This window comes from Eptesicus fuscus, chromosome 20 (assembly GCF_027574615.1).
Source record: "Eptesicus fuscus isolate TK198812 chromosome 20, DD_ASM_mEF_20220401, whole genome shotgun sequence".
In the NCBI taxonomy this organism is placed as follows: domain Eukaryota; kingdom Metazoa; phylum Chordata; class Mammalia; order Chiroptera; family Vespertilionidae; genus Eptesicus; species Eptesicus fuscus.
In genome coordinates, this window is record NC_072492.1 from 2,483,399 (window position 1) to 2,507,479 (window position 24,081).

A 24,081-nucleotide genomic window follows, 5' to 3' on the forward strand; every position below is an offset into this window, starting at 1 on the left:
CAGGCAGCTAGACTCCATCCTTGTCTCTGTTGTCCTTGGTCACTCCATCTGGTCGGTTTGTGAGCGGTTATAGCCGCTGATGCTGAGGGACTGGCCAGGAGGCCGGACTGCCCTCTGCCCTCAGCGGCGGTGTGCGGGCGGCGGAGACAGCAAGGAGCCCGCAGATGTTCACCAGGCTCCGCATTCGGGTCAACACCGCGTTCCTCCTGCGGCAAAGGGAGCCCGGCTCTGCGCCCTCCTGGTCACCACTGCGGTGGGAACGAGTTTCTCGAGGTTCTGACACGGCAAATGCCAGTGGGATGAGGGGGGGTGGGAAGGTGAGGGCGGGGCTGTGGACAGCCTCGCTGGCTGCCGGTGGGGCCGTGGGGCCGGCAACGGGCGGGGTCTCGGCCCACTGGCCCCTTTCCAGAGCTTCGCGAAGGCCGCGGACAGATTGGGCAGAAGACGGGCTAGGAAATGCATCCTTTTTAATGTGATGGCGTTTGTTTTGATTTGAAATGTCCCATTGGAAGCCGTTTGCGTTATTGAACAGGCGGCGATCCCGGAGCCTCGCCTTCCAGTCGGGGGCGGAGGAGAGAGCCATTGACCACAACGGAATCGCGCAACTCAGACCTGCCGGGGCCGCGGCCCAGTGTGGCCTGGCACCGCATCCCGGGGGTGCATCGCAGGGGGGCCCTGGGTCTGGCTGTGCGGTGGGGCGGCCTCTCGGCTTCCTCCGTCAGCAAGCCGCTCGGCTAGCGCCTGGAGGCCAGGATGCTGACCACGAGCCCCACGGTCAGCGTGGCCGACGCGGCCCCCAGAGCAGCGCCGCGGCGGATGGCCAGCTGCTTCCCCGACAGCCCGCCGGGAGGAGCTGGGGGGGCCAGGGCTGCGTCTGGCGTCCTGAAGAGGTCCGCGTGGCACCCGGGGCTCGAGAACTTGGTCAGGGAGACGCCAGGGCAGGTGCCTGTGGCCACTGCGGGGCAAACGGGAGCAGCTTAGCGACCCCAGGCAGGGAGGGCGGCGGGGAAGCCCGGCTGCGCCCTCAGCCGCAGGCCCGCTGACGGCTCTGCCCCCACAGCGAGCGGGTTCTGGGCGGGAAAGCCGTCCGCTGAACTTTACGCACAGATAACGTTACTACGGAGGTCGGGCGAGGCGTGTCCCTGTCTGAGCCTGCCTTTGTCATGACAGGGCACGCGCTCAGTGGTTTCGGGTGCGTGTGACGCGCCTCGTGGGTCATGCGCCCGGGCTGCGGCGGCCACTGTGCCAGCTGGGGCGGCTGGGACCAGCGCAGCCGGGGCCGCAGCCTGTGCCCTGAGCAGGGCCGTCGTTCACCACAGACGCCGGTGTAAGCAGAGCTGCCGCCTCCGGTGCGGTGCAGGCAGACCTGCCCCGCCGACAGGACAGCACAGGACAGCGTGGGCCCGGAGCGGCCTCCTGCCCTGAGCGGCAGGACCTCTATGACGGCCCGCGGGCCTCAGCTCTTGCCTTTGCCAGAGGAGGGCGGCGGGGAAGGGACTGAGCTCCCCGTCTGAGAGCCGCGCTGTGGCTCGCGGCCTCGCGGTGAGGGCGTGTGTGAGGGCGCCTTCCGGGGCTCAGGCCTCCTGTCGCGCTGAGCGCACTGGGCTCCGGCTTCGGCCGCCGGCGACAGGCCCTTGTGGTCTGAGCCCAGCAGAGGCGCCTCGGGCATTACCTGCAGACACGGCCGCTTCCTCGGGCCTGGCTCTGGGGGCCCCGCTCGCGGGGTGCTCGGTGCCCTGCCGCCGCAGCCCCGCGTACTTCTCAGCCTGCAGGGGAGAGCCTGCGGGTCAGCCTGCCAGCCCTCCGGCTCCAGGGGCTGGACCCCACATCGGGAGCCCCACGCCCCCCACCCCTCGTGCTGGGACTGCGCTCCGCTTCCCTCCCTGCTCCAGCTGCCCCAGAGCGCGGCCCTCAGAGCAGCGTGGGGGAGAGGGGCCCGTGGGGGGAGAGGAGGCCGTGGGGGAGAGGGGGACGTGGGGGAGAGGGGGACGTGGGGGAGAGGGGGACGTGGGGGAGAGGGGGACGTGGGGGAGAGGGGGACGTGGGGGAGGGGGGCGTGGGGGAGGGGGGGGCGTGGGGGAGAGGGGGAGAGGGGGACGTGGGGGAGAGGAGGACGTGGGGGAGCGATGGGCCGGGTGCGGCCGACGGTCAGGGTGAAGGTCCTGGCGGGGCGCGGTGGTGCTGGACCAGCTGCGCCTCAGGCGGCCTCACGTCCTGCTGGGTCAGCCGGCCCCGCTCTGCCCTGCCTGCCTCCCGTGGCGGCTCCCTGCTGCGGGGCAGCCTCCCTGGCCGGCCTGTGACCCCGCGGCCGAGGCCGCACACCCTCGGGGTGGGCAGGCCTTAGCGTGGTGCTGCTTTGAATGCGTGTTACCGTGGTCTACATGCCGGACGACTTGCTCCCCGCATGAGGGCACAACCGTACCCCTGGGGCCGGGGCTTGGAGGGGACACACCCTCCTGCTCTGCCCGCGGGCGGCCTGCGCGGTGTGGGCAGGGGGTTATGACCGCTCCCCAAGGCTCGCCCCGTCCCGCCCCGCCCCGTGGGGCAGTTGCACCAGCTCTCTGCCTGGGGCTCGGCGCCGGGCTGGCTGAGGGGGTTTCTGGGGGTTCCCGTCTCTAATCGGAGAGCGGGCCGCTCCCACGGCACCGTCTGGGCTGCGGTCCAGCACCGAGCAGCTGGGCCCTGAGGCCCACGAACCTGTGCCCTGGCCTGTCCGGTGGGCAGCCGCTGCACCTGGCTGGCCAGGCGGGCGTGTCCCCGGGCCGGGGCTGGCACTCACCTCCGCGGCCGCCCGCGCCCAGTCCATCCGCGCAGTGTAGGCCGCCAGGGCCGCCGCCGCCAGCACGCCGCAGGCCAGCATGCCCAGCCAGAGGCCTGTCGGGACAGTGACAATGGGCGCGTGTCCAGCGCCCACCCAGCCCTCCCCTCCTTCCCACACATACCCATGGTCCTCATTCTGACCACAAAGGCCAGAACGATGCCCAGCGGGAGGCCGACGACGTAGTAGGCGATGGCGTTCACCACGGCCCCGAAGGCCTGCCGGCCGGTGCCCCTGAGGACTCCGCCGTAGACACACTGCGGGAGAGAGGGCGTTAGCCGGGGTGGGACGGTGGGGGCGGCAGGCGCTTGCTCGGCGGTTTGCTGACTCTCACACATGCTCTCAGCCCTCTGCTCTGTGCGGAGCGGAGCCCGGGAGCCCAGGTCCCGCCCGTGGAGCCCAGCGTGGCTGCGTTTGGAGCGCAGCTCAGGGCCCGCCTTCGCCTCCGCGGCCTCGCCGCCCCAGAAAGGGGTAAATCGGAGGCTGCCTGCCCGCTGGCCTGGGAGACGGGCCTCACTTCATTCAGAGAGTGAGCTGCTGTTTTCTGTTCGTGCCATAGCAAATCACTGCAGGCTCAGTTCTAAAACAAGACGCTGTCATTTTGTAGTTCTGAGACTGGAAGTCCAATGGGTCTCACCACACTGAAGCCAAGGCTGAGCCACCTGCGCCCTGGGCTCCGCAGCCCCGGCAACAGCGGCGTGGCTCCCACCTCGCTTCCCCCACACGTCTCCTTCTCTGGCTCGCCGCCTCCCGCGCAGGAGGCCCCTGGGATGGCGCTGGGATCCGGATAATCCCGGATCGTCTCCCATCCCAAGACCCTTAACGGCACCGGCAACACCCCAGGCCCCGGGGTTAGCACGGGGTGCTCCTGCCGGCCGCTCTTCTGCCACCACCTGCCGGCGAGGGTGCGGTGCGGTGCCGTCTGAGAGGCAGCCGTGCCGCCGGGGAAGCACGGCTCCCGCTTTATCTCCCAGCCTCGTCCTCCGGGACCCGGAGCTAACGAGCTGAAGAAGCGCAGGCACAGCTCACGCGCGTCCGCCCCCCAGTCGCTGGTGTTTGGTTATTTTTACTTTGTTAAGATGAGGGCTACGAGTATTCGATGGCTTCTACACATTTGAGCAGAGCGGTCACGCCCTGGGGACAGGAGGTGTTGCCTCTTGAACTTTGAAATCTGTGCACATTGCTCATTGTTATGCATCAAGATATAGAAGATGAACTTCTGATTAGAAAAAGACGTCTCCAAAATTATGCTTCACATGCTCTGGACCAGTATGTCTCAACCTGGCCGTTTGGCCTCCTGGAGGTGTTTGGCAATCACTTTGACCGTCACAACTGGGGGGAGGGTGCTCCTGGCATCTAGTGGGCTGAGGCCAGGGATGCTGCAGAACATCCTCCAGGGCCCAGGGCAGCCCTCCTACACCTGGGAGTGGGCCGGAGGCCAAGCTCGAGAGGCCTTTAGAGCACGGGAGTCACCATGCCACGCGGGGCAGTGCACAGGGGGCCTGCGGCTGCGGGTCTGCTTAGGAGAAGCAATGGGCCGGCGGACTCAATAGCGAGCTCATTGCGCAGAGATGGCCAGGGGCGTGGGGGAGCTTGCTCAGTTCTCCATGTACCCACGTTGGCTGGAAGCTGAGCGTGTGTGTAGCAGGGATGAGAAGACCCGTGCCACACACACCTCCCAGGCAGTGGAGCCTGGCATGGACAGAAGAGACACAAGAGGACCCAGGCGGAAGTCAACACTGAGCAGACTTAAAAAAAACACGCCTGAGTGTGCCCCCAGCCCACACTCGGATCCTCCAGCAGGAAATGGGAGCCTTACCAATGGTCAGAGGTATCTGAACACAATCTCCAATCAGTACTGGCTGGCCATTGAGCTATGCAGACAGGGAAGTGACCCCTAGGAAGCTAAGCTTAAAAAGACACACACACACACACACACACACACACACACACACATACCAGCTGCAGGCTGTGGAGGCAGGATTCATAGAATTAGTCCAGGAAAGTTACTAAACAGAACCACAGTGCTTGGGGAAAAGTCACACACGACATTCTCCAGGATGGACCTAGGCTAGGCCACCCAACAGGTCGCAGTCCATTTTAAAACACTGAATTCATATAAAATGTCTTCTCTGGCCATAACAGAACTAAATTAGAGATGCCTACCAGAAAGGACCTGGGAACAGCCCAAACACTGAGACATTAACTCACTTCTAAACCATGAGTCAATAACTCACAAGATAAATTTTAAAATATTTTAAACTGAATGAAGAGAAGAACAACACACCAAAGCCCACTGGCTGCCGCGGAAGCAGTGCGCACTAAGGGGAACGTGTGGCTATAAAGGCCTGGATCGGGAGAGAAGGAGCTGCGCCGATAGCCGGTATTCCACCCGCGAGGCCCGTGAGAGGAGCAGCCTGCGCCCGCGGAAAGCCGGCGATGGGACAACAGCGGTCAGAGGATTGTCATCAGAACCCAGCAGTCTAGTCTCCGATGAGATCCACAAAACCGCAGACACCAAGGGCTGACACTGGTGAATAAGACCGAGAAAACAGCCAAGCGAAGACACAGATTACCAAAGTCAAGAATGAGAGAAGGGACGTTGCTGCTGACTATAGAGAAAGGACTATGAGGGAATATTATGAGCAACTTCGTGCCAAAGAATCAGACTGCTTTGTTGAAGTGCATACATTCTTAGAAAGACACAAGTTACTAAAACTAACGCAATAATAGAAGGTAAATATACCTATGACAAGTCAATAAACTGAATTACTTTAAAATCTTCTGACAAAAGCTCAGGCCCAGATGGTATCAGTGGTGAATTCTATCCAATATCTAGAGAAGCAATGCCAATCCTTCACAAACTCAAAAAGTATAAGAGTAGAGAACACTTTCAAAATCATTCCGTGAGATCAATGTTTCCCTTACACCAAAGCCGGATCAAGATATTACAGGGAAAAGATAAAACTGCAGATGAGCACTGCCTGCATGGCACAGCTGGTTGGAGCACCGTCCTATACAACAAAAGGTTGCAGGTTTGATTCCCAGTTGGAGCATGTATGGGAGGCAACTGATTGATGTTTTTCTCCAACATTGATCTCTCGCTCTCTAAAAAAATCGATAAAAACATATTCTTGGGTAAGTATTACAAATAAATAAATAGAAAATGTAAAATTACAGGTGAATATGCCTCATGAATGTAGATGCAAAATCTTTAACAAAATATTAGGAAGCCAAATTCAGCAATATAGAGAAAAGATATACACCATGATCTGGAGGGGTTTATCCTAGGAATGCAAGGTATAGCATTTGAAAATCAGATCATGTAATTATACCATATTAATAGAACAAAACCCGTGTGATTATCCCAATAGATTCAGAAACAACATTCTTCAAATCCATGAGAAAATGTTTCAGCACAGCAGGAGGAGAGGGGCTCGTCCTTAACCTGGAAAAGGGTGTTGATAAAAACCCTGCAGGTAACGTATTTGATGCTGAAAGACTGAACACTCCCCTCAGCACTGGGCACAGGCATAGAAGAAATTCTACTCGATATTGTACTGAGATTCTAGCCAGATGAAAAGGAAAAAGCAAAACTCTATTCACAGCTGACACGGTCCCATATGTAGAAAATCTTAAGGAATCCACATACAGAAAATGACTAGAATGAATTAACCAGGCCACGGGAGAAAAGATCAATAAACAAAACCCCTTCACTTTAAGCTCTCTGTTGGCGATAGTTTGAGTTCTTTTCTACATGAAGCCAAGAGCCCAAGTGGGTGGTGGACCCCGGGCCCCCAGACCCCGGGATGCCTGCACCACAGCCACTTCGGGAACAGTTTGGCAATGTCTTGGAAATTTAAACATAAGCTTATTATTCAACCGAACAACTCAAGTCCTAGGACTGTACCAAGAAAAAGGAAACGATCCGTTCACGCAGAGACTTGTATGAGAATGTTCCCAGCAGCCTTCGAATAGCCAAAACCAGAACCAACCAGAAGCCCACCCACTGGTGACCGATAAGCAAAAGGTGCCACACCCACACAATGGGCTATTACTTACTCACAAAAAGGAATGAAGTCCTGAAAAAATACTGCAACATGGATAAACCTCAAAACATCATCCTAAGTTAAAAAGCAGCCACAAAAGACTACATATGTTTCATTTACATGAGATGTGCATAAAAGGCAAAGTTCACACCAATGTCGGAAGCACCTCAGTGGGCGCCTGGGGCTGGCCATAGGGCAGGGACTGACTGTGAAACAGGCCCCCGGAAATTTGGGGGGTGATGGAAAGATTCTGAAATTAGATTGCCGTGATGGTTGACAACTCTAAATTTACTTAAAATCATTACATTATTCACTTAAAATGTGTGAATTTTATGTATGTGATTATAATTCAACGAAAGTATAAAAATGAAAATAATGTCCATGGAAAACATACATGAAGAATAATGTCAATATAGCCAGGCGGAAAGGCCCCTTGCAATTGCCAAGTTGTTTCCAAGTTCCGTGAGCGCGAGCGTGAGCGTGAGGGTGAGCGTGAGGGTGAGCATGAGCGTGAGCGCGAGCGTGAGCGTGAGCGTGAGGGCGAGCGTGAGGGTGAGCGTGAGGGTGAGCATGAGCGTGAGCGTGAGGGTGAGCGTGAGCGTGAGCGTGAGGGTGAGCATGAGCGTGAGGGCGAGCGTGAGCAGAGCAGCGCTGCCCCGGGAGGGAGGCCGGCTCAGCTCCCTGAGAGGCCCAGCCCTCCAGCCACTGTCCGTGTCAGGAGGAAAACCGTGGCTCGTGGCCCTAACAGCATCCTCTGACGAAGGCAACGCCGGGCCCCACAGGTAGTTCCCCTTCGTGGTCCATGAGAAAAGCTACAGACGTGACGACGAAACACGGCCCGGAGGACGCGTGCTGCCGGGGCTGGCGGTGGCTGAAGGCCCGGCCAGGCTCAGAGGGAAGTCCCAGGAACCAGCAGCCGGGCGGGCGGGAGCCTGGGCCCTGGGAAAGCCCACCGCAAACCGCTCTCCCCGGGTTCGGGTTCGGGTTCGGGAGCTGGGCTCCGCGCTGCTGGCTGAGCACACGCCTGCGCAGAGCTGCTGGCTGGGATGCAGGGATGCCTCCCAAAGGGCTCGCTAACTCCGATGCAGGAGAAGACACAGGATGCCAAGTCCTGCGTGTGAATGAGGCTGCAGTGCTCCTTCTCTTCCGCCATGCTGTTTTAACCCGCCCCCCAAGTTCAAATCTGCGCTACGTGGAACCTCCCTTTAGTGGGCAAAGGAGCAGGAAATTCAAGCCCCTCTGCACTCTGGGTTGACTCCCACCCTCTCCGAGGTGTCCCTCTGCACTGGCTACGGGGTGTGGCTGCTGTGGAGCTCCCGGCCAGGCAGGCCCAGGTGAGGGCCTGTGGCCCCGGCTCAGAGGAACCAGGACGGACAAAGGTTTGTGAGCTTACACTGGTGCAATTTTTCAGTTTGGCTTATCTGCATTCACCGTTTGGCTGGCTGGAATTGCAGGAGGCAAGGGAGCCATTGTTTTGAATAAAAATAGACCTCTTATGAGTAAAGACTCTGGGCGCTCACTGTCCAGGTAGCCCTCTCCGTGTGTCGATGCTAATCCTCACAGCGTACTCACACAGATGGCCTCAAACAGGTGGAAGACGATGTAGACGGGCATGACCTTGTCCACCAGGGCGATGACCTCCCTGCAGGGGAAGCAGGAACGAGCCTGAGCCTTCGTTGGGGCCCTGAAGCAGGACTGTATTCGTACAGACCTGGCTGTATTCCCTCTATCACACCTCCTCCCACATTGTCACCCACGCAAACCCTGGCCCCGTGTCTCCGTGTCTGTGGGTCACTGGACGGCAAGTGATGGGGCCAGGCCTGGGGGAACGAGCCCAGATGCTGGCGTCTCTCTGTGAGGGCAAAGCCAGGGCTGGCCCTGCTCCCTGTGGATCCAGGGCCAAGCCAGGCACGTGACAAATCTCCGAAGACCGCGGCAACCCACTGGGCGTTTCCCGGAGTCGGTGAAGAAACGACTGCCTACTCATCATGGGTGAAGACGGAGCCCAGGTCGTTTTTCAGGAGGCTCAGCAGGGCGCCGATGACCAGCGAGGTGCCAACTGAAAGAGACAAAGGAAGAGCATTTGGCTAAACACCGCCCATGGAGAGTCCAGCGCGGGCGGTCGGCACAGGCCAGCCCCGCCCCCCACACCAGGGCCTCGCGTCCTGCATTAGAGCCAGTCACTTGGACGAGGACATTATTTGCCGTCCTGTGGGAAGGACAACATAGAAAACGCCTTTCCCGTGGCTCTCCGAGTGGGGGTCCTGGGCAGCAGCATCAGGGTCGCCTGGTCACGGGCTAGAAATGCAGCCGCTCAGACCCCATCTCTAACCTGCGAGCCAGAAACTGCGCAGGGGGGGGGGGGGCTGTGCCGTGGGCTGCCTCTAGGGGACCCAGTGCCACCTGAAGCCTGAGCACCCTGCGCTCCGCAGAGGGGCTGATCTGCACCTGTCGGCCAGAAGGCAGAGCCAGGTGAGGACACCAGCTGGTTCCTTCTGGGGTGGGGGGCCTGGGGGCCCAGCTCCTGGGGCTGCTGGAGGGCAAGCTCAGAGCTCCCTGGGCCGCCGGAGGGAAGCGCCTGGGGAGTCACACTAAGGTGCGTGGTGGCAGGCTGCCGGGCAGAGGGGCGGGAAGGAGCACAGCAGGCTGGAGTGGGGGGTGAGGTACCGTCCACGAATCAGCTGGGGCCGCTCTGGGCCCGACGCAGGTGAGGCCGGTGGAATAAGCCTGGCTGCCCCACGGCTAGCCGTGCCGCCAGCACCCAGGCCTCCCCGGCCAGGCCCTGGACCCCCAGCTTGCCGAGTCCCCTCCCCCCGGAGAGGACGCCCCCACCTGTGCAGAGGACGCCTGAGGCGGCGGAGCGCTGGGCTTGCACCGTGTCTGCAGCTCCCAGGGACGTCCCCACTCGGACGCAGACAGAGATGCTGAGCCCCATGGGAATCTGGGATCAAGATGAGAAGGTGCGGTCAGTGGAGCCAGCCTGGGCCCCTGGGATGGGTGGCTGCTGAGCCAGAAAGAGGCCGGGCTGGCTGTGAAGCAGCCTCCCAGCCCCCCGGCCCCCCGGCCCAGGCCGAGGAGGAGCAGGAAGGCAGGTGGATCTCAGGCAGGCGGCGTGAGAAGAGCCTGCTGGCACAGGTGGTGGCCTCTGACAGCTGGGTGATGGGGTGGGGATACCCCGAGTGAGCCAGCCATCGCCGCCCATCCCCTCCATCAGACGTCGCAGGCAGACGGGCCTGCAGTCAAACTCACTATGTTCCCCAAACTCATGAGAAAGTGAATGTTTAAATGGCCCTGAGTTGCCAGGAAAGCTCCCTGGAGGAAAACTGTTTCAGTAAAAACCATCTGTGAAAATAAGAATCACCTTATAAATTAGTTCTGTAAGTGTAGGTTTTTACGACCCTCTGCTAAGCCTGGGGTCTCAGCCTGCATCCCGGGGGCCTGCCGGGGTCGCACAGGAGAGACACCGACACCCGTGTCTCCAGAGAAAGGAGGGACCGTGTGGGAGAAGAGGAACCCCCCAGGGGACTCTGTCACCCAGTTCTCTCTAAGGGTGCAGGGATATGGGCCCAGTGCTAAATAGAAGGTCCCATTTTTTCAAGAAAATGCAGAAATCCAGATCATGGTGTAAAACCTCCTAATTTTAAAATCGTGTTAATTAGAAAAGAATTCTAACACCACTGAGCCCCGGGGTGGCTGCGGGTTGTCTGTGTGAGTCTGGCAGGGGCCCCTTGGGACAGAGTGACAGCCTGCTCCCTCCTGTGACGCCCAAGGCAATGGGGTGCTGGTCGGGTGGAGGACACTCACCATGTAGGTGACTGTGGACACCTCGTAGATGATGGCCTGGGCAGAGAGGTCCACTATGCTCAGCAGGCCTGGGGGGGGGGGAGGGGTGAGCAGGCCTGCAGGGGCGGGGGGGGGTGAGCAGGCCTGGGGGGGGGGGGCGGGGAAGGTGAGCAGGCCTGGGGTGGGGAGAAGGGAGCAGGCCTGCGGAGCGGGGGGGAGAAGGGAGCAGGCCTGCAGAGGGGAGGGGTGAGCAGGCTGGGGCCAGCCCCGAGGCCCTCAGCTGACGGGGCACCCTCCGCTTTGGGGTAAGTGGTTTTGAAGGGCAAATTCACAACCAAAATGTCCTGCTGGGCCTCCAGCCTTCCGGGAAAACCCTGCCAGCATGGTATTTTCTGCAGGCTGTTCCCGGGAGGTTTGGCTTTCGAGTTGAACCGAAGCATGTGGCCTAGTGTGGAAAGAGAACTGGGCCAGGACCAGGAAACCCAGTTGGGCCGCTGTGCGAAACCGGCTCTGGACAGCCGCTCCGGCCTGGGGCCTGGCTTTCCTGTCTGTCCGTGGGGCGGGCGGACTAGCAGGTCTCTGGGGGCGGGTGCTGCTCGGCCTGGGTCTCAGGCAGTGTGACCCCGCGCTGAGTGCTCAGGTGAGAGCCCACGCCAGCCAGGCCCACGCACACTCGCGCACCGTCCATTCCACCTCCCACTCGCTCGGTGACTTGCCACCTGCACTGGGTACCCACTCGGTGCCAGGGCAGTGCTGGCATTCACCACGGGAGGCCCAGGCCTGCCCCCGGGAGCTCACAGACTGAGGGGAGAGAGTGCACCCCCGACCTGGCCTGAGTGACTGGCCAGCTACCTGTCAGGAAGGGGCTTCTGAGCTGGGGGAGCCGCCCACGGGGTCCCCCGCCCCCACCCCCACCCCACCCTTCCACATACCCATGAGGAAGCTGCCGATCTCGTAGGCCCACCACTCGATGCAGATCATGAGCATGCTGGGGAGGGCCAGGGAGAAGAAGGGGCCCCAGTCCTGCAGGCACTGCACGGACCAGCCTAGGAGCAGAGGCCGGAGCTGAGCAGCAGCCGCTGCGTGCCCCCTGCCAGGCCCGACGGCCGTGGCCTCTGCCCACGTGGCATTTTACCCAGGGCATGCCGCTGGCCCAGTGTGGTGGGAGCATGGAAAAGGACGTGGGGACAGGGCACCCTCCACCTGGCCAGGGCCACGGAGCAGCTGGGGGGCGGGGAGCCCCGGGTGCGGGCGGGGTCTGCTCCGTCCACAGGATCTAGGGAAAGTGCCCTGCCCTTCTGGGCTCTGTCTGCTCCTCTGGAAATCCGCGTCCTTATCTTTGCCCTGCTTCCCGGAAGGGTCACGGTCACGGAGGCGCAGGATTGAGGCCAAAGGACAAGCCCTAGGGCCGTGCAGACGTGGGAGGGGCACCCTGGCCTGGAGGAGGCGGGGCCTGAGCTGTGCCTGAAATGCCTGGAGACGGAACCCACAGGCCGCCGTCAGGTGTCAGGAGGCAGAAAGGCTCGGAACCGGAAGCCTGGGAGTGGACAGGCATGGGTTCGAGTCCAGCCCCCACCGTGTACCATCTTTGGCACTTGGGGAAATCGCTTAGCCTCTCTCGGTTTCCCCAGTGAAGGAAGTGGGAATGATTAGGTGTGCCGGCCGCCGGGCTGACACCTAGGGTTTTGCCTGTTGCTACGATCACTCCTGGGGTCCAGGGGCCAGTGGAAGGCTCCCTGAGCCTGACTCCTGCGGGCTCTGCACCGGGGTGCACGGGGTGAGGGGCCCCAGGACTTCGAGGTGGGAGTCCTGAGGGGTAGAGCAAGGCCCTGAAGGGAAACAGAAGCAGGTCGGGGTGGGGCTCCTGCAATGGGGCTCCCGCGGGCCCTCTGCCCGCCAGAGGAGCGCCCTGGGCCGCGCGGGGCTGACGCAGGCGGCCCACCTGCCCACGTCTCCAGATGCAGCTTCCTCAGCACGATGTAGAGCAGCAGGAAGACGGTCTGCACGAACTGGGAGAGGGTGTTGGCGTAGGCAGAGCCCCTGGGGGGGAGACGCGGGGCTGGGCTGAGGCCAGCAGGGCAGAGGCAGGCAGGGCCCCCTCCGGCCCCCGGGACCCCTCTCGCCCTGTCTCTTTGGTAGGGCGTCCCCATCAAATTCCGCATGACCTCCCACTTCTGGACGGTGTGAGCAGCCTCCACAGCCTTTGTCGTGGGTGAAGCAAGGATGACACCTGACCTGCCCAGGCGGGTGGGCACTGGGTGCGCATGTCCCCGACAGGCCCCCGAAGCCAGCGGCCTCACCTGACCCCCAGGCTCAGCACCAAAACCAGGACGTAGTTGGCCAAGGCGTTGATGCAGTTGCCCACGAGGCCGCTGAGGACTTGGGGCCAGACGATCCCCTGAAATAAACGAAAACTGGCCTGGCCTTGCTATGGGCTGGGCAGGACCAAGGTGTGGGCACATCTAGGGGGTGCAGAGAGGCTGGAGATATGGGCTCCCCTCGGGCCCTGTACCCGAGATCAGGGTGTGCAGACTCAGACTCGGACACTGAGAGGGAGAAAGCCCCCGCCCCGGGGCCTGGGCAGTGTGCTAGCCACCCTCCGGCCAGGGACTGGTACCTGATTTTGCAAATATTTTGCCAGCAGGTTGTAAAGAAAAATCACCTGCATGAAATAAAACACACCACAGGTAAACAACTACCAAAACACGACCAGATGAACATTAACAGGGATTTCTTAGGGATCTGAGTTTGGGGCAATTACTTCACCAAAGTACGTAGGGACCCCACAGGTAGGCTTCACCTGGGTGCGTGCTCTGGCCCTGCCCATGGGAGAGGCCGCGTTCCTGCTCGGTCTCGGCCTCGGGTGACAAGCCGGCAGGGAGTGTGGTTCTGAGAGCACAGGCAGCAGGCTCCTGCCAAGGCCGAGGGCCTCCCACCCGCTCAGGGAGGCTGCCCAGCGGCCTGGGTCAGGACACACCAATCCTGAATCCACAGGTGTGACCACCTGGCGCCTGGCTCTGGTCGCTGGAGACCACAGTGTGGAGGGAGTGGTGGGAGCCGAGCAGGCTGGCCGTACCAGCAGCCTCTCTGAGCGGGTTTAAGGCCCCATGAGGGGCAGGGCCTTCTTTCTCTGTGGAGCACACGGGTCTGGGGGGGTGTGCGCATGCGTGTGTGTGTGTGTGTGTGTGTGTGTGTGTGTGTGTGTCGGGGCACTCTCTGTGCTCTCTCTGTCCTCTGTCAGCCTGGCCCCGGCCTGTGCCATGTGCCCGTCCCTTCCTTTAGCCTCTCCTGTTGAAGGTAGCAGTGTCGGGAGCATGGAGCTAGAGCTGCACTGCCTGCGCTCAAAGACTGGCTCTGCCACTCAGGAGCTGTGTGGTTCTAGGCATCACACGCCTTTGCCTGTCTCCCCGTCTGTCCTGGGGATATTATGTGCACCTATTGTATATGCACATACATAAGCAAAGTGATTACACAACAGCATCTGGCATCTTTAAGCATTCCAAACGTTAGGTAAGCATTATGTAAGTCTTATTATTGCTCATTAAAGTTCGCAGCTGCATCTCGTGGGAGGGACTTGCTTTACTTAACACAGGAGTTTCCCTGGGTAACTTTGTAGGACGCTTTCCCCTGCGCTGGCACATGGCCCTGTTGGACAAAATACCACCCTCTTGGACTGAAGAGCAAAGCCTGGTTTCTAGGGAAGACGTGGAGGAGAAACCACCCTTTCACGTGGTTTCCATGATACAAAGGAAATCCGGAGCTGGCCTTTCAGCGTGGGTGGCTGGTCCGCCCTGCCAGACCTGGGCGCTGTAAGGCACTCTGAAGTCCCGCGGCCCCTTCCTTCCCAGTTTTCTCCTCAAGAACATCGCCCCCTGGTGCCGTGGAGGGTAAAGGGGTTTGAGAGACAGGAAGGCAACTCGAGCTGGCAAGGCCAACCCTGCCTGCCAGGGAGTGAATGTATCCCTGAGCTTCAATCCCCTGAGCGTGGCCGTGGACTCCAGAGCAGTCGCAGGAATTGGCCCAAGTGGACATGCTGCTCATTTAGCTCTCAGTAAGTTCACGGAGAGGAAAGAAGGGAATCCTAGCTCGTAAAAGAGTAATATGCAGATTGACCATCACTCCAACACACAAGATGGCTGCCCTGTGTGGTCAAAGATCCTGCCCCCATGTGGACACAAGATGGCTTCCACAAGATGGCCAGCAGGGGAGGGCAGTTGGGAGGGACCAGGCCTACAAGGGAGGGCAGTTGGGAGCGATCAAGCCTGCAGGGAAGGGCAGTTAGGGGTGACCAGGCCACAGAGGAGGGAAGTTGGGGGCGACTGGGCCTGCAGGGAAGGGCAGTTGGGGGGGACCAGGCCTGCAGGGGAGGGCAGTTAGGGGCAATCAGGCTGGCAGGGGAGCAGTTAGGCATCAATCGGGCTGGCAGGGGAGTGGTTAGGGGGTGATCAGGCTGGTAGGCAGAAGCGGTTAGGGGCAATCAGGAAGGCAAGCAGGCAAGCAGTTGGGAGCCAGCAGTCCTGGATTCTGAGAGGTATGTCCGACTGCCCGTTAAGGCCCAATCGTACCTGGTTCGGGCCTAAACGGGCAATCGGACATCCCTCGAGGGGTCCCATATTGAAGAGGGTGCAGGCTGGGCTGAGGGACACAACCCCCGTGCACGAATTTCATGCACCGGGCCTCTAGTAGTCAATAATGAGTCTTCGAAAAAGTTTGTTAAATGGATTAAAGTCTTACATGTAAAAATGAAAACCATGAAGGGCTTCAAAGAGAATGTACACAAATCTACACTAATAAAAGAGAAAGATGCAAATTGACCATACCTTCGTGACACCCACCAGCCAATGAGGAGTATGCAAATCAACCCAACAAAGATGGTGGCTTAATTTGCATATGCAGGCACAGAGTGGCCGGAGGTGGGGTGGGAGGCTTGTGTCGTCGCCATGGCAACAACACAGGTGTTTGGCACCGCCCCAGCAGCTCCGGGCCTCTGGGCAGCGTGGGAAGGAGGAAAGGCGGCTCTAGCCAGAGCAAAGGCGGTGCCGGCAGCCAGGGGAAGGAAGGCCCATTCTTGCACGAATCTTCGTGCATCAGGCCTCTAGTGTTTATATAATCTTGATATAGGTTAAGTGTTTTTAAGCTCATCAAATACAGATACTATAAAGAATAGGATTTATCGATCTGTTCTGTATATATTAAAAATTCTTTAAGTGGCCCTGGCCAGTTTGGCTCAGTGGATAGAGCATCGGCCTGTGGACTGAAGGATCCCAGGTTCGATTCCAGTCAACCATGCTCAGGTTTCAGGCTCAATCCCCCAGTGGGGGGCATGCAGGAGGCAGTTGATCGATGATTCTCTCTCATCATTGATGTTTCTATCTCTCCATCTTCCTTCCTTTCTGAAATCAATAAAAATATATTTTTAAAAAATTCTTGTAGTCAAATATACCAAAAAATTGAAAGGCAAGTGACAAACTAAAAAGTGCAACATATGTGTCAAAGGGTTAAGCTATTATTTAACAAATTAGAGGCCCAGTGCATGATTGAATCATGCACGTGTAGGGTCCCCTACACGCTTTTGCTTTCTATCACGGGGGAGCTGGGTGCCTGTCCGCTGGTGCACCAGGCCTTTCAGAAGCCTCCGGTGTGGCAAAGGCTTCTGAGAGGCCTGGTGCCTGAGCGGACAGGCACCCAGCTCCCCCGCTTTTGATGGTCCGCAGTGGGACATGAGCTCGCTGCCCCAGAGGCCCCTTCTGTGCCGCAGCACAGCCATGGCGCAGATGCTGAGCTCAAGCCGCTGCTGGCGATGCGAGCTCAGCGTCCCGCCAGCCCAATCGGCCACCCGGCCACTCCGAGTCCCGCCCCCCCCACGCCTCCTGGCCAATCACGGGCATAGCGAATGTACGGTCAATTTGCATATTTGTCTATTATTAGGTAGGATTATAATTAGAAAAAGATTAACCCATTATAATAAGCAATTCACAGAAGAAAAACAAATGATCAGCCTGGCCTGTGAGGCTCAGTGGTTGAGCATCGACCTATGAACCAGGAGGTCACGGTTCAATTCCCAGTCAGGGCACATGCCCGGGTTGCGTGCAGGCCTACAGGAGGCAACTGATCAATGATTCTCTCTCATCATTGATGTTTCTCTCTCCCCTCCCTTCCTTCTTGAAATCAATAAAAATATATTTTTTAAAAAGAAAAACAAATGATCGATAAATACATGAAAAAATGTTTAATTTCATTGGCAATAAAATAGATGTTAAAACAATTTATTTCTAATTGGAAAAAAATAATACTCTGCTGATGAGAGTGTTGTGAGTGGGAGTAGAAATGCTATAAATTGATATCAAAAGCTGTTAGCAGAGTAACTCCAATTCTAATAATGCATCTTAAGGAAATCATTACAAATGTTCACAAAGTTTTTCTATAAGAATGTTTATCAAATATTATCCTATATAATAAAGATATAATATGCAAATGGTCGTTACTCCGTGAAGTGTAATGACCGACCACGTAACAACCGGATCAGGGATCAGCAGGAGGGTGGGGCAGTGAGCTACAGGAGGGTGGGGCAGCGAGCTACAGGAGGGGGCAGGGCAGCAAGCTATGAAGGGGGGGTGGAGCTACAGGAGGGCAGAGCCGCGGGCGGAGAGCTGCTGGAGGGCAGCAGTGAGCTAGTTTATAATAATGAATATAGGGAACAACCCAAATACCTAACATATGGGGATTGGTTAAAAAATTGTGGCACAATGAGGTACTATGTAGCCTTTGAAATGGGTGTGTAGGAGGCTGTTTAATCATATAAAGGTACTAAAGACATATCTGAAAGAGCAGGTTATGATACAATATACACAATATGAGTTTGGCCTCATTTCAAACTGCATATGTGTCTGTGTGTTTGAAACCACGCATCCGTGAGTAGAAATAATCATGGAAAGAGAACCTATGTTCTCTCTGGATGGTAGGGTTATAGGTGATTTGAAATTTTTCTTCCCCAGGCTTCCACAATAAATGGTTTTCTAATCAGAAAAACATGTTCTGTTATTTTAAAAGTTCAATCTGCACGGACCTTCTCTCGGACCCCTGCCGCCATCCTCACTGCAGTGGGAAGTCGCTGCAGGCTGATACCTCCCAGCAGATCGGCGGAAAGGCAAAAAGCCCGAATTTGGGAGAGGGGAAGCCCACCGCCCCCAGGCTCGGCCCTTACCGGAAGTGCGGGCATGAAAATCAGCACGTATTCGTGGGTTAGCCTGCAAGAGAACCAGAGCTCCAGCGCGGGCAGGCGGCGCCCTCCTAAGCCGGGGACACCCTGGAACCCCGGTTTGTGGAGAGGCTCTCCCAGGCCTGCAGATACCCGCCAAGAGGAGTGGGGTGCTGCCACCACGTGCCCGAGGGGGACGAGGACCGAGCACAGGGCTCAGGACCAGGGCACGTGCATTCGGGGTAATGTGTGGCTTGTAAGGGGGTGAAACGTTCTCCTGTCAAGAACTAGCCAGTGAGTGCACATCCTATAAAGTGAACAAGGCATTCCTACGAGGGGACGTTTCCCAAATTAATAATAACCGAGGAATTCATCAGAAATTGGTTCAGTCCTCTTTCTCCTCTTTGGAATATGGGGTGGTGCACACTTCATTTCTTTCTTCTTCTTTTTTAATCCTCACCGAGGACATTTCTCCATTGATTTTTAGAGAGGAAAAAATTGATGTGAGAGGAACACATTGATTGGTTGCCTCCACACGGGCCCTTGAGCAGAATAGAACCCGGGTCCACAGGCCAACGCTCTATCCACTGAGCCAAACCGGCTAGGGCCACACTTGTTTCTTCAAAAAGCATCTGTGATGTTCCAACTGGTGCTGGGACACAAATGCAAATAACATGCAAATCCCTTACTGGTCTCTTTCCTCCGGAATTAAAACTGGCCGTTTGTCTGCCCCCTGCTGGTCGCAGGCAGAGCAGCATGCTGTGCCAAAGAATCCCCAAACCTGACCTGGACCCCTCCCCCAAGCTGCACCTGTGGGGTCCCCTGCCCGGCCCTTCTTACCTGGCCACGGCCGGGTCCTGCCTGAGGAGCAGCAGGAGGTGCTGGGTGTTGAGGAAGAGCGCCCAGCAGGGGAGGCAGCAGAGCAGCAGGATGAGCGCGCCCCGCTGCAGGATGACGCCCACGTGCTTCTTGTTGGGGCTGCCGAAGCTCTGCAACAGCCGCCGGCTCAGCGCGCCTCGGCTCCGGACCCCGCCGGGGCCACCCCAGAGCCTCGTGCCCGGCCAGGGGCTCCGGCTGCAGGGGCCGCGGCCCAGCATCTTCAGAGCTCTTCACCGAGCACCACCCAGGTCCCCCGGACTCCCCGTCCCCGTGCCCCAGTCCTTACGGAGCCGGAGAAGGCGCTGTTTCCCCTCCAGGCCAGGCTGGAGGCTGGGGAGCATTCGCCAAGTCCCCTCTAGTGATGGCAGCCAGGGCCCAACCCAGGGCCCCAGGTCCACAGGAAGCCCGAGGCTGGGGGTCCCCGGGGCAGGAGTCCTATCTGTGCACCCTCAAAATGTGACACACCGGGCAGGGAGCCTCTCCACCCCTTCCTCCAGGCTCGCTGGCCCCTGCCCGGGCCTCCGGGAGGGTCTGTGTGCCTGGCAGCACTCGGTTCTTAGGGAGCAGGTGGGAGGGGGAGGCAGCTGCCCCACCAGGTCTGCTTGACAGGCTCCCACTCCAGGGAGCACCGAGGAGCCTTTGGGGGTCCCCACCCCGCTTTGGGCAGCAGTGGAGGGACCGCTCTGCCCTGCCCGGCTCCAGGAGGCCCGCCTACCTGGGACATCAAGGTGTCACACGCTGAGGAAAAGCCGAGGCCCACGGAGACTCCGCACACATTGACGAACTGATGCCAACGGGAGGAAACAGGCCGGTCAGGCGCTGCCCACGGAGGGGCCTGCATCGGGGCAAGGCCACCCAGCAGCAGCTGAGACCCCCTCTGGGCGGCCGCCCGCAGGCTGTGTGCCATCTGGTGAGGGGCCCGGTCCCAGCTGGGCTGCAGCTGTCAGCCCTGTGCTGGGTCTTCTCCAGGAAGCCCTGGGGGGCTGGGGGAGGCCAGGGGGCGCCCTCCAGTCCTGGCTGTACTTACGGCCACGGAGAGGGTCACGGACGACAGCTCCACTGTGCCCAGGTGCCCACAGAACACCGAGCTCACGACATAGATCATGAAGGACAGCAACTGGAACAGGAACTGGACAGGCCGCCTGGGTCAGGGGCGCCGTCACAGCCCCGCACTCACCGGGGACCGTAGAGGCCCCGAGCCCGGCCCAGCGCCGCACCCACCCGGGAGCTGTGCCCTGAGCCGGCCCGGGAGCCGGGAGCCGGGAGCCGGGAGGCAGCGCTGCTCCCACTGCTCTGTGGACCCCGGCGGCGGTTTTATTGCCTAAACGGGCAGGAATGAGACGCCGGGCAGGAGCCCGGGACTAACGCAAGCCTTCGCCACTGCTACCCGTGTCACGGAACCATTGGCCAGGCCACATGTAAACAAAAAGGAGGAGGAATAAAACCCAGCAAAATCTTAGCAATGGCCCTGGCCAGTGTGCTCAGTGGTTAGAGAGTCTGCTTGCTCACCAAAGCGTTGGGGGTTCGATTCCAGTCAAGGGCATGTACCTGGGTTTTAAGTTCGATCCCCAGCCTGGTCGTGGTGCTTGTGGGAGGTAAGCAATCGATGTGTCTCTGCCACATCAATGTTTCTCTCCCTTACCCCCTCCTTCCCACTCTCTCTGAAAATCAATGGAAAAAATATCCTTGGTTGAGGATAAAAAACAATCTTAGCAATGACTCTGTCCAGGTGGTGGGATTGGAGATGAATTTCTTTCTTCTTTATAACTTTTTGTTTTGTCTGAAACTTTTATAAGGAACACATATCAATTAGCTTTTGTAATCAGAAAAAAAATGTATCTGAAGGCATTTTCCTTTGTCAATACAAAGGGCAGTGCCCGGCTGGTGGCTCTGTGGTTGAGTGTTGACCCGTGAACCAGGAGGTCACAGTTCGATTCCCGGTCAGGGCACATGCCCGGGCTGTGGGCTCCATCCCTGGCAGTGGGCGTGCAGGAGGCAGACAATCAGTGATTCTCTCTCATCATGATATTTCTCTCTCTCGCTCTACCTCTCCCTTTCTCTCTGGAGTCAATAAAATATATAAATACGTACATACGTACATAAAGGGCAGCGGGCTCCCTCTCCCCCTCACACACCTCAGGGGAGGCCTGTGGGCTCCTGCCTCAGTGGCTCTCACTTGTCCCTGTAGACCTTCCACCCCCACTGCCTGTGGGTTTCCGAAGGACAGGCCCCACCTCTACCCCCGGCACCGTCCAGGGACAGCCGTCTGCTGTCACCCGCTCCGGGCGGCAGCCCCCGGTGCAGTCTGAACGTCCGGCCTGGGGCTTCTCTGGGGAAGGGTTGTGAGCAGCCCCTGGCACACCCAGGTCATGCCTGGAGCAGCTGGCCCCCGGCCCCCTGGCCCCGCACTGCCCCCTCCTTACCAGGGGTCCAGACAGGACCAAGAGCCTCCACGCCTCAGCCCGAAAGCCGACGGGGACCAGCTTGCAGGGGGCAGGGCAGCGGCCCCCGCGCTCCCGGGGCCCTGCGTCCATTCCGAGCCCTGGCTGCTGGCTGGGCTCCCGCACGCCTGAGCACCCCCTCGCCCAGCCTCGACCGACCGGGCAGCCAAGTCACCTTGCGGCTGGCTAATGAGTAAGGAGAGGGAGGAGTGCTGCCTTGCAGACCAGCTGTGGGATAAGCCTCGCCTCCTGGGCAGCCCACGGGCCCGGGCCCTGGCCCAAGAAAGGACAGTCCAGAGCCCTGGCCCCCTGGGAGTCACCTGGGCTGACCCTTGGGGTGCCTTGTGTCTGCTCTCCCCAAGGGTCAGCAGCGAAACCTCGGAGGGGGAGCCTGGGGCAGTGCAGGGGTGTGCTGGGCCTGGGGGGGGGGCCTGGGGCAGTGCAGGGGTGTGCTGGGCCTGGGGGGGGGCCTGGGGCAGTGCAGGGGTGTGCTGGGCCTGGGGGGGGGGCCTGGGGCAGTGCAGGGGTGTGCTGGGCCTGGGGTGGGGAGGGGGCGGCCTGGGAGCCTTACAGGTTGGTGTGATCGTGCCCAGGTGGCTCCCATTTCACAGATGAAGAACTGGAGACAGAGCCAGGCGGCAGAGCCCAGGCTCCCTCCAGGTGGGCTGCCTCAAGCACCCTGCCCTGAGGAGGGAAGGCTCAGGCGGGAGCCTGGGGTGGGGGCTGGGGCTAGGATCCCTGGGCGGAGACCCCTCGCCCTCCCTCTGCCCCCACCCCTTTGGGCAGCAGCCCTGAGAGCCAGGTGCCCCGGCCTGGGCAGCCGGCCCCCTGCTCTCCGCATCTATTTTCTCAGTGAAGCTGCCCCTGGGCCTCCTGCAAGGTTCCTTCTGCCCCCGGTCTGCGGTCTCTTCCCGTCCACGCAGGGTTGGTGCGCCCCCAGGACCAGCAGGCAGCCCAAACTGGGGAGCTCATAACCGCCCCTCGCTGGGCTCGGGCCTGGATGGGGCTTTCAAGTGTGGGCTGACCCAGGAGAGGAGGAGTGAGTGAGGGGCCCGCAGGACTTGCAGGCAGGACAGCTGGCCTGGGGAGGCGAGGCTCCAGTCCCCCGAGCGCCCAGCCGGGAGCTGCATGGAGGAGGAATCAGGACACAAACCGGAGGTGCTCATCACGCCCTCCCCGTGGCTGCGGCCAGCGTGCCCCGCCCACATTCACCGGGCCTCCTCTACAAAAGGGTCCCTGGTTTGGGCATCTGGGCACCTGGGTGATGTATTCTCCCTCACTCAGCCAAGCTCCTAGTGGAATATTCTGCAGCCTGTGCACTAAGTGCATTTACCACCAACCCAGAGGAACGAGAGGACGGCATTGCCACTGTCATTGCCGGTATATGACACGAAAGGGCGGGGCAGAGAACCGCTGCGCTAGGCGCTAGGCCCCGCGCCCCTCCAGGGCCTGGGCAGGGGCTCAGCTGTTTGGCTTCCTCTTCTGAAGGGTGACTGAGCTGTCACCGTGGGACCTGAGCCTCGGGGTCCCTGTCACGTGAAACCTGCTGCCCCCGCGCGGCAGGGCAGCGGGAGGGCCGGAGGCTGGCAGTGGTGCCTCCTGTCGCCGGCGCTCCTCCGAGACTGCCACGTGGGGACGTGGGTCTCCCCCCAGGACCCTCTGTGCAGCCCGGGCCTCCGAGCGGGCCTGGCCCGGAGAGGAGCCACTGCAGGCGCCCGCGGAAGCTGCATCCTGGGCGCAGCCTAGAAAGCGGCCCTCTGCCCCGGACTGTGGGCCGGAGCTCCTGCGGCCAGCCCCACCTCCCGCGGCCTCCGGGGCCATCACAGACGCACTCCATCCGGCTCCGCCTTGGCCCTGAGCAAGGCCACAGAGGGTCCCGCCTCCTGGGAGGGGCCAAGGACTCACCATGAGGAGGACCCAAAGCTACAAAGTCCTGGTGAGGGGACGGGGAGGACAAGGGGAGCAGGGAGTCATGGCAAGCCCCCTGCACACCTTGGAGTTAAGGAGACTTCCAACCCCAAAGAGGGAGCCTGCTGGGTAGCTGGTAGCCGTGCCCGGCAGCTCCGCATGCCACCGGCCAGCGCAGCACTGGACGGCCCTGCCCGGCAGCTGACTGCGCGTTCTGCCAGCGCGGTGGAGCCAGGCCTGTTTACTCGGTTACTTGTTAACTGTTAGCTCCCTATACCTGTTACACTTCACCAACCCGGAGCAGTTAGGCGTCCCCTCGGCCTCCCTGAGCCCCCCGCACCCTCCCCCCAAGGCCTGCTGATTTCTGGGTTTTAACGCCAGAAAACGCCGTGAGGTTAGAAAACAGCGACTCGAGCCTTCGAACCCAAAAGGGCCTCTGGAGGGCGCGTGGCTGGGCCTGCGCTCCGCGTGGCGGCACTCTCTGGTTCAGCCCGTCCTCCGGGAGTGGCCTGTGCCAGGAACTCGCCTCAGTTAACCGCCCAGTTACCACGCACCATGGCCAGGGCCGGACGTGGGCCCCGTCCGTGCGACCCTCCTGGTGACCCTGCGGTTTCCGTGCTGAAACCTCTACCTTCTCTGTACCCCCGTTTCCAGAACAAGCTCCCCAAGCTGCCAGGCCTCTTGCTGAGATTTTTATTGGCCGGCCACTGCCGCCAGCTTGTCACAAATACTCTCTACTTTGTAGAAGACCAATCCTTACTCGCTTTTTAACAAACAAACATTTCTTCATTGGTTTGAGAGAGAAACATCGACGTGTTGTTCCACTTATTTACACACTCATTGGCTGCTTCTTGGATGTGACTTCCCGGGACCAAACCCACAACCTTGGTGCATCCTCCCCCGCCCGCCCTTCATCGGGCCTCCTCCCCGCCTCTGGCCTCCCTGCTCCCAGGCGAAGGCTGCCTGCATCCGTGTCCTCAGAAAGAAGGCTGCCAACACTGTGGG

General features: G+C 59.7%; 1 protein-coding gene across 1 annotated transcript; it reads right to left on the reverse strand.

Annotated features, from left to right (window-relative positions):
* Window positions 1–734: 734 nt before the first annotated feature.
* SLC47A2 (solute carrier family 47 member 2) lies at window positions 735–21,261 on the reverse strand. Its single transcript, XM_008156236.3, has 17 exons — window positions 21,151–21,261; window positions 19,755–19,856; window positions 19,443–19,511; window positions 18,689–18,837; window positions 17,855–17,897; window positions 13,268–13,312; window positions 12,951–13,048; window positions 12,593–12,690; window positions 11,583–11,696; window positions 10,672–10,739; window positions 9,700–9,808; window positions 8,851–8,926; window positions 8,440–8,509; window positions 2,943–3,075; window positions 2,780–2,874; window positions 1,673–1,766; window positions 735–955 (listed from the first exon to the last, which is right to left on the reverse strand). Exons 1-17 carry the CDS (start codon window positions 21,259–21,261, stop codon window positions 735–737), a joined length of 1,695 nt encoding a protein of 564 aa, XP_008154458.2.
* Between the last annotated feature and the right edge of the window lie 2,820 nt (window positions 21,262–24,081).

What these genes read in the sequence shown, in the direction of transcription:
- SLC47A2 (XM_008156236.3), bottom strand. Translation starts at nt 21,261, where the DNA reads ATGGACGCAGGGCCCCGGGAGCGCGGGGGCCGCTGCCCTGCCCCCTGC. An exon ending in CAGGACCCGGCCGTGGCCAG is followed by an intron (nt 17,898 to 18,688) that starts GTAAGAAGGGCC and finishes GTTCTCTTGCAG; the next exon opens with GCTAACCCACGAATACGTGC. An exon ending in GTGCTGAGCCTGGGGGTCAG is followed by an intron (nt 12,691 to 12,950) that starts GTGAGGCCGCTG and finishes TCTCCCCCCCAG; the next exon opens with GGGCTCTGCCTACGCCAACA.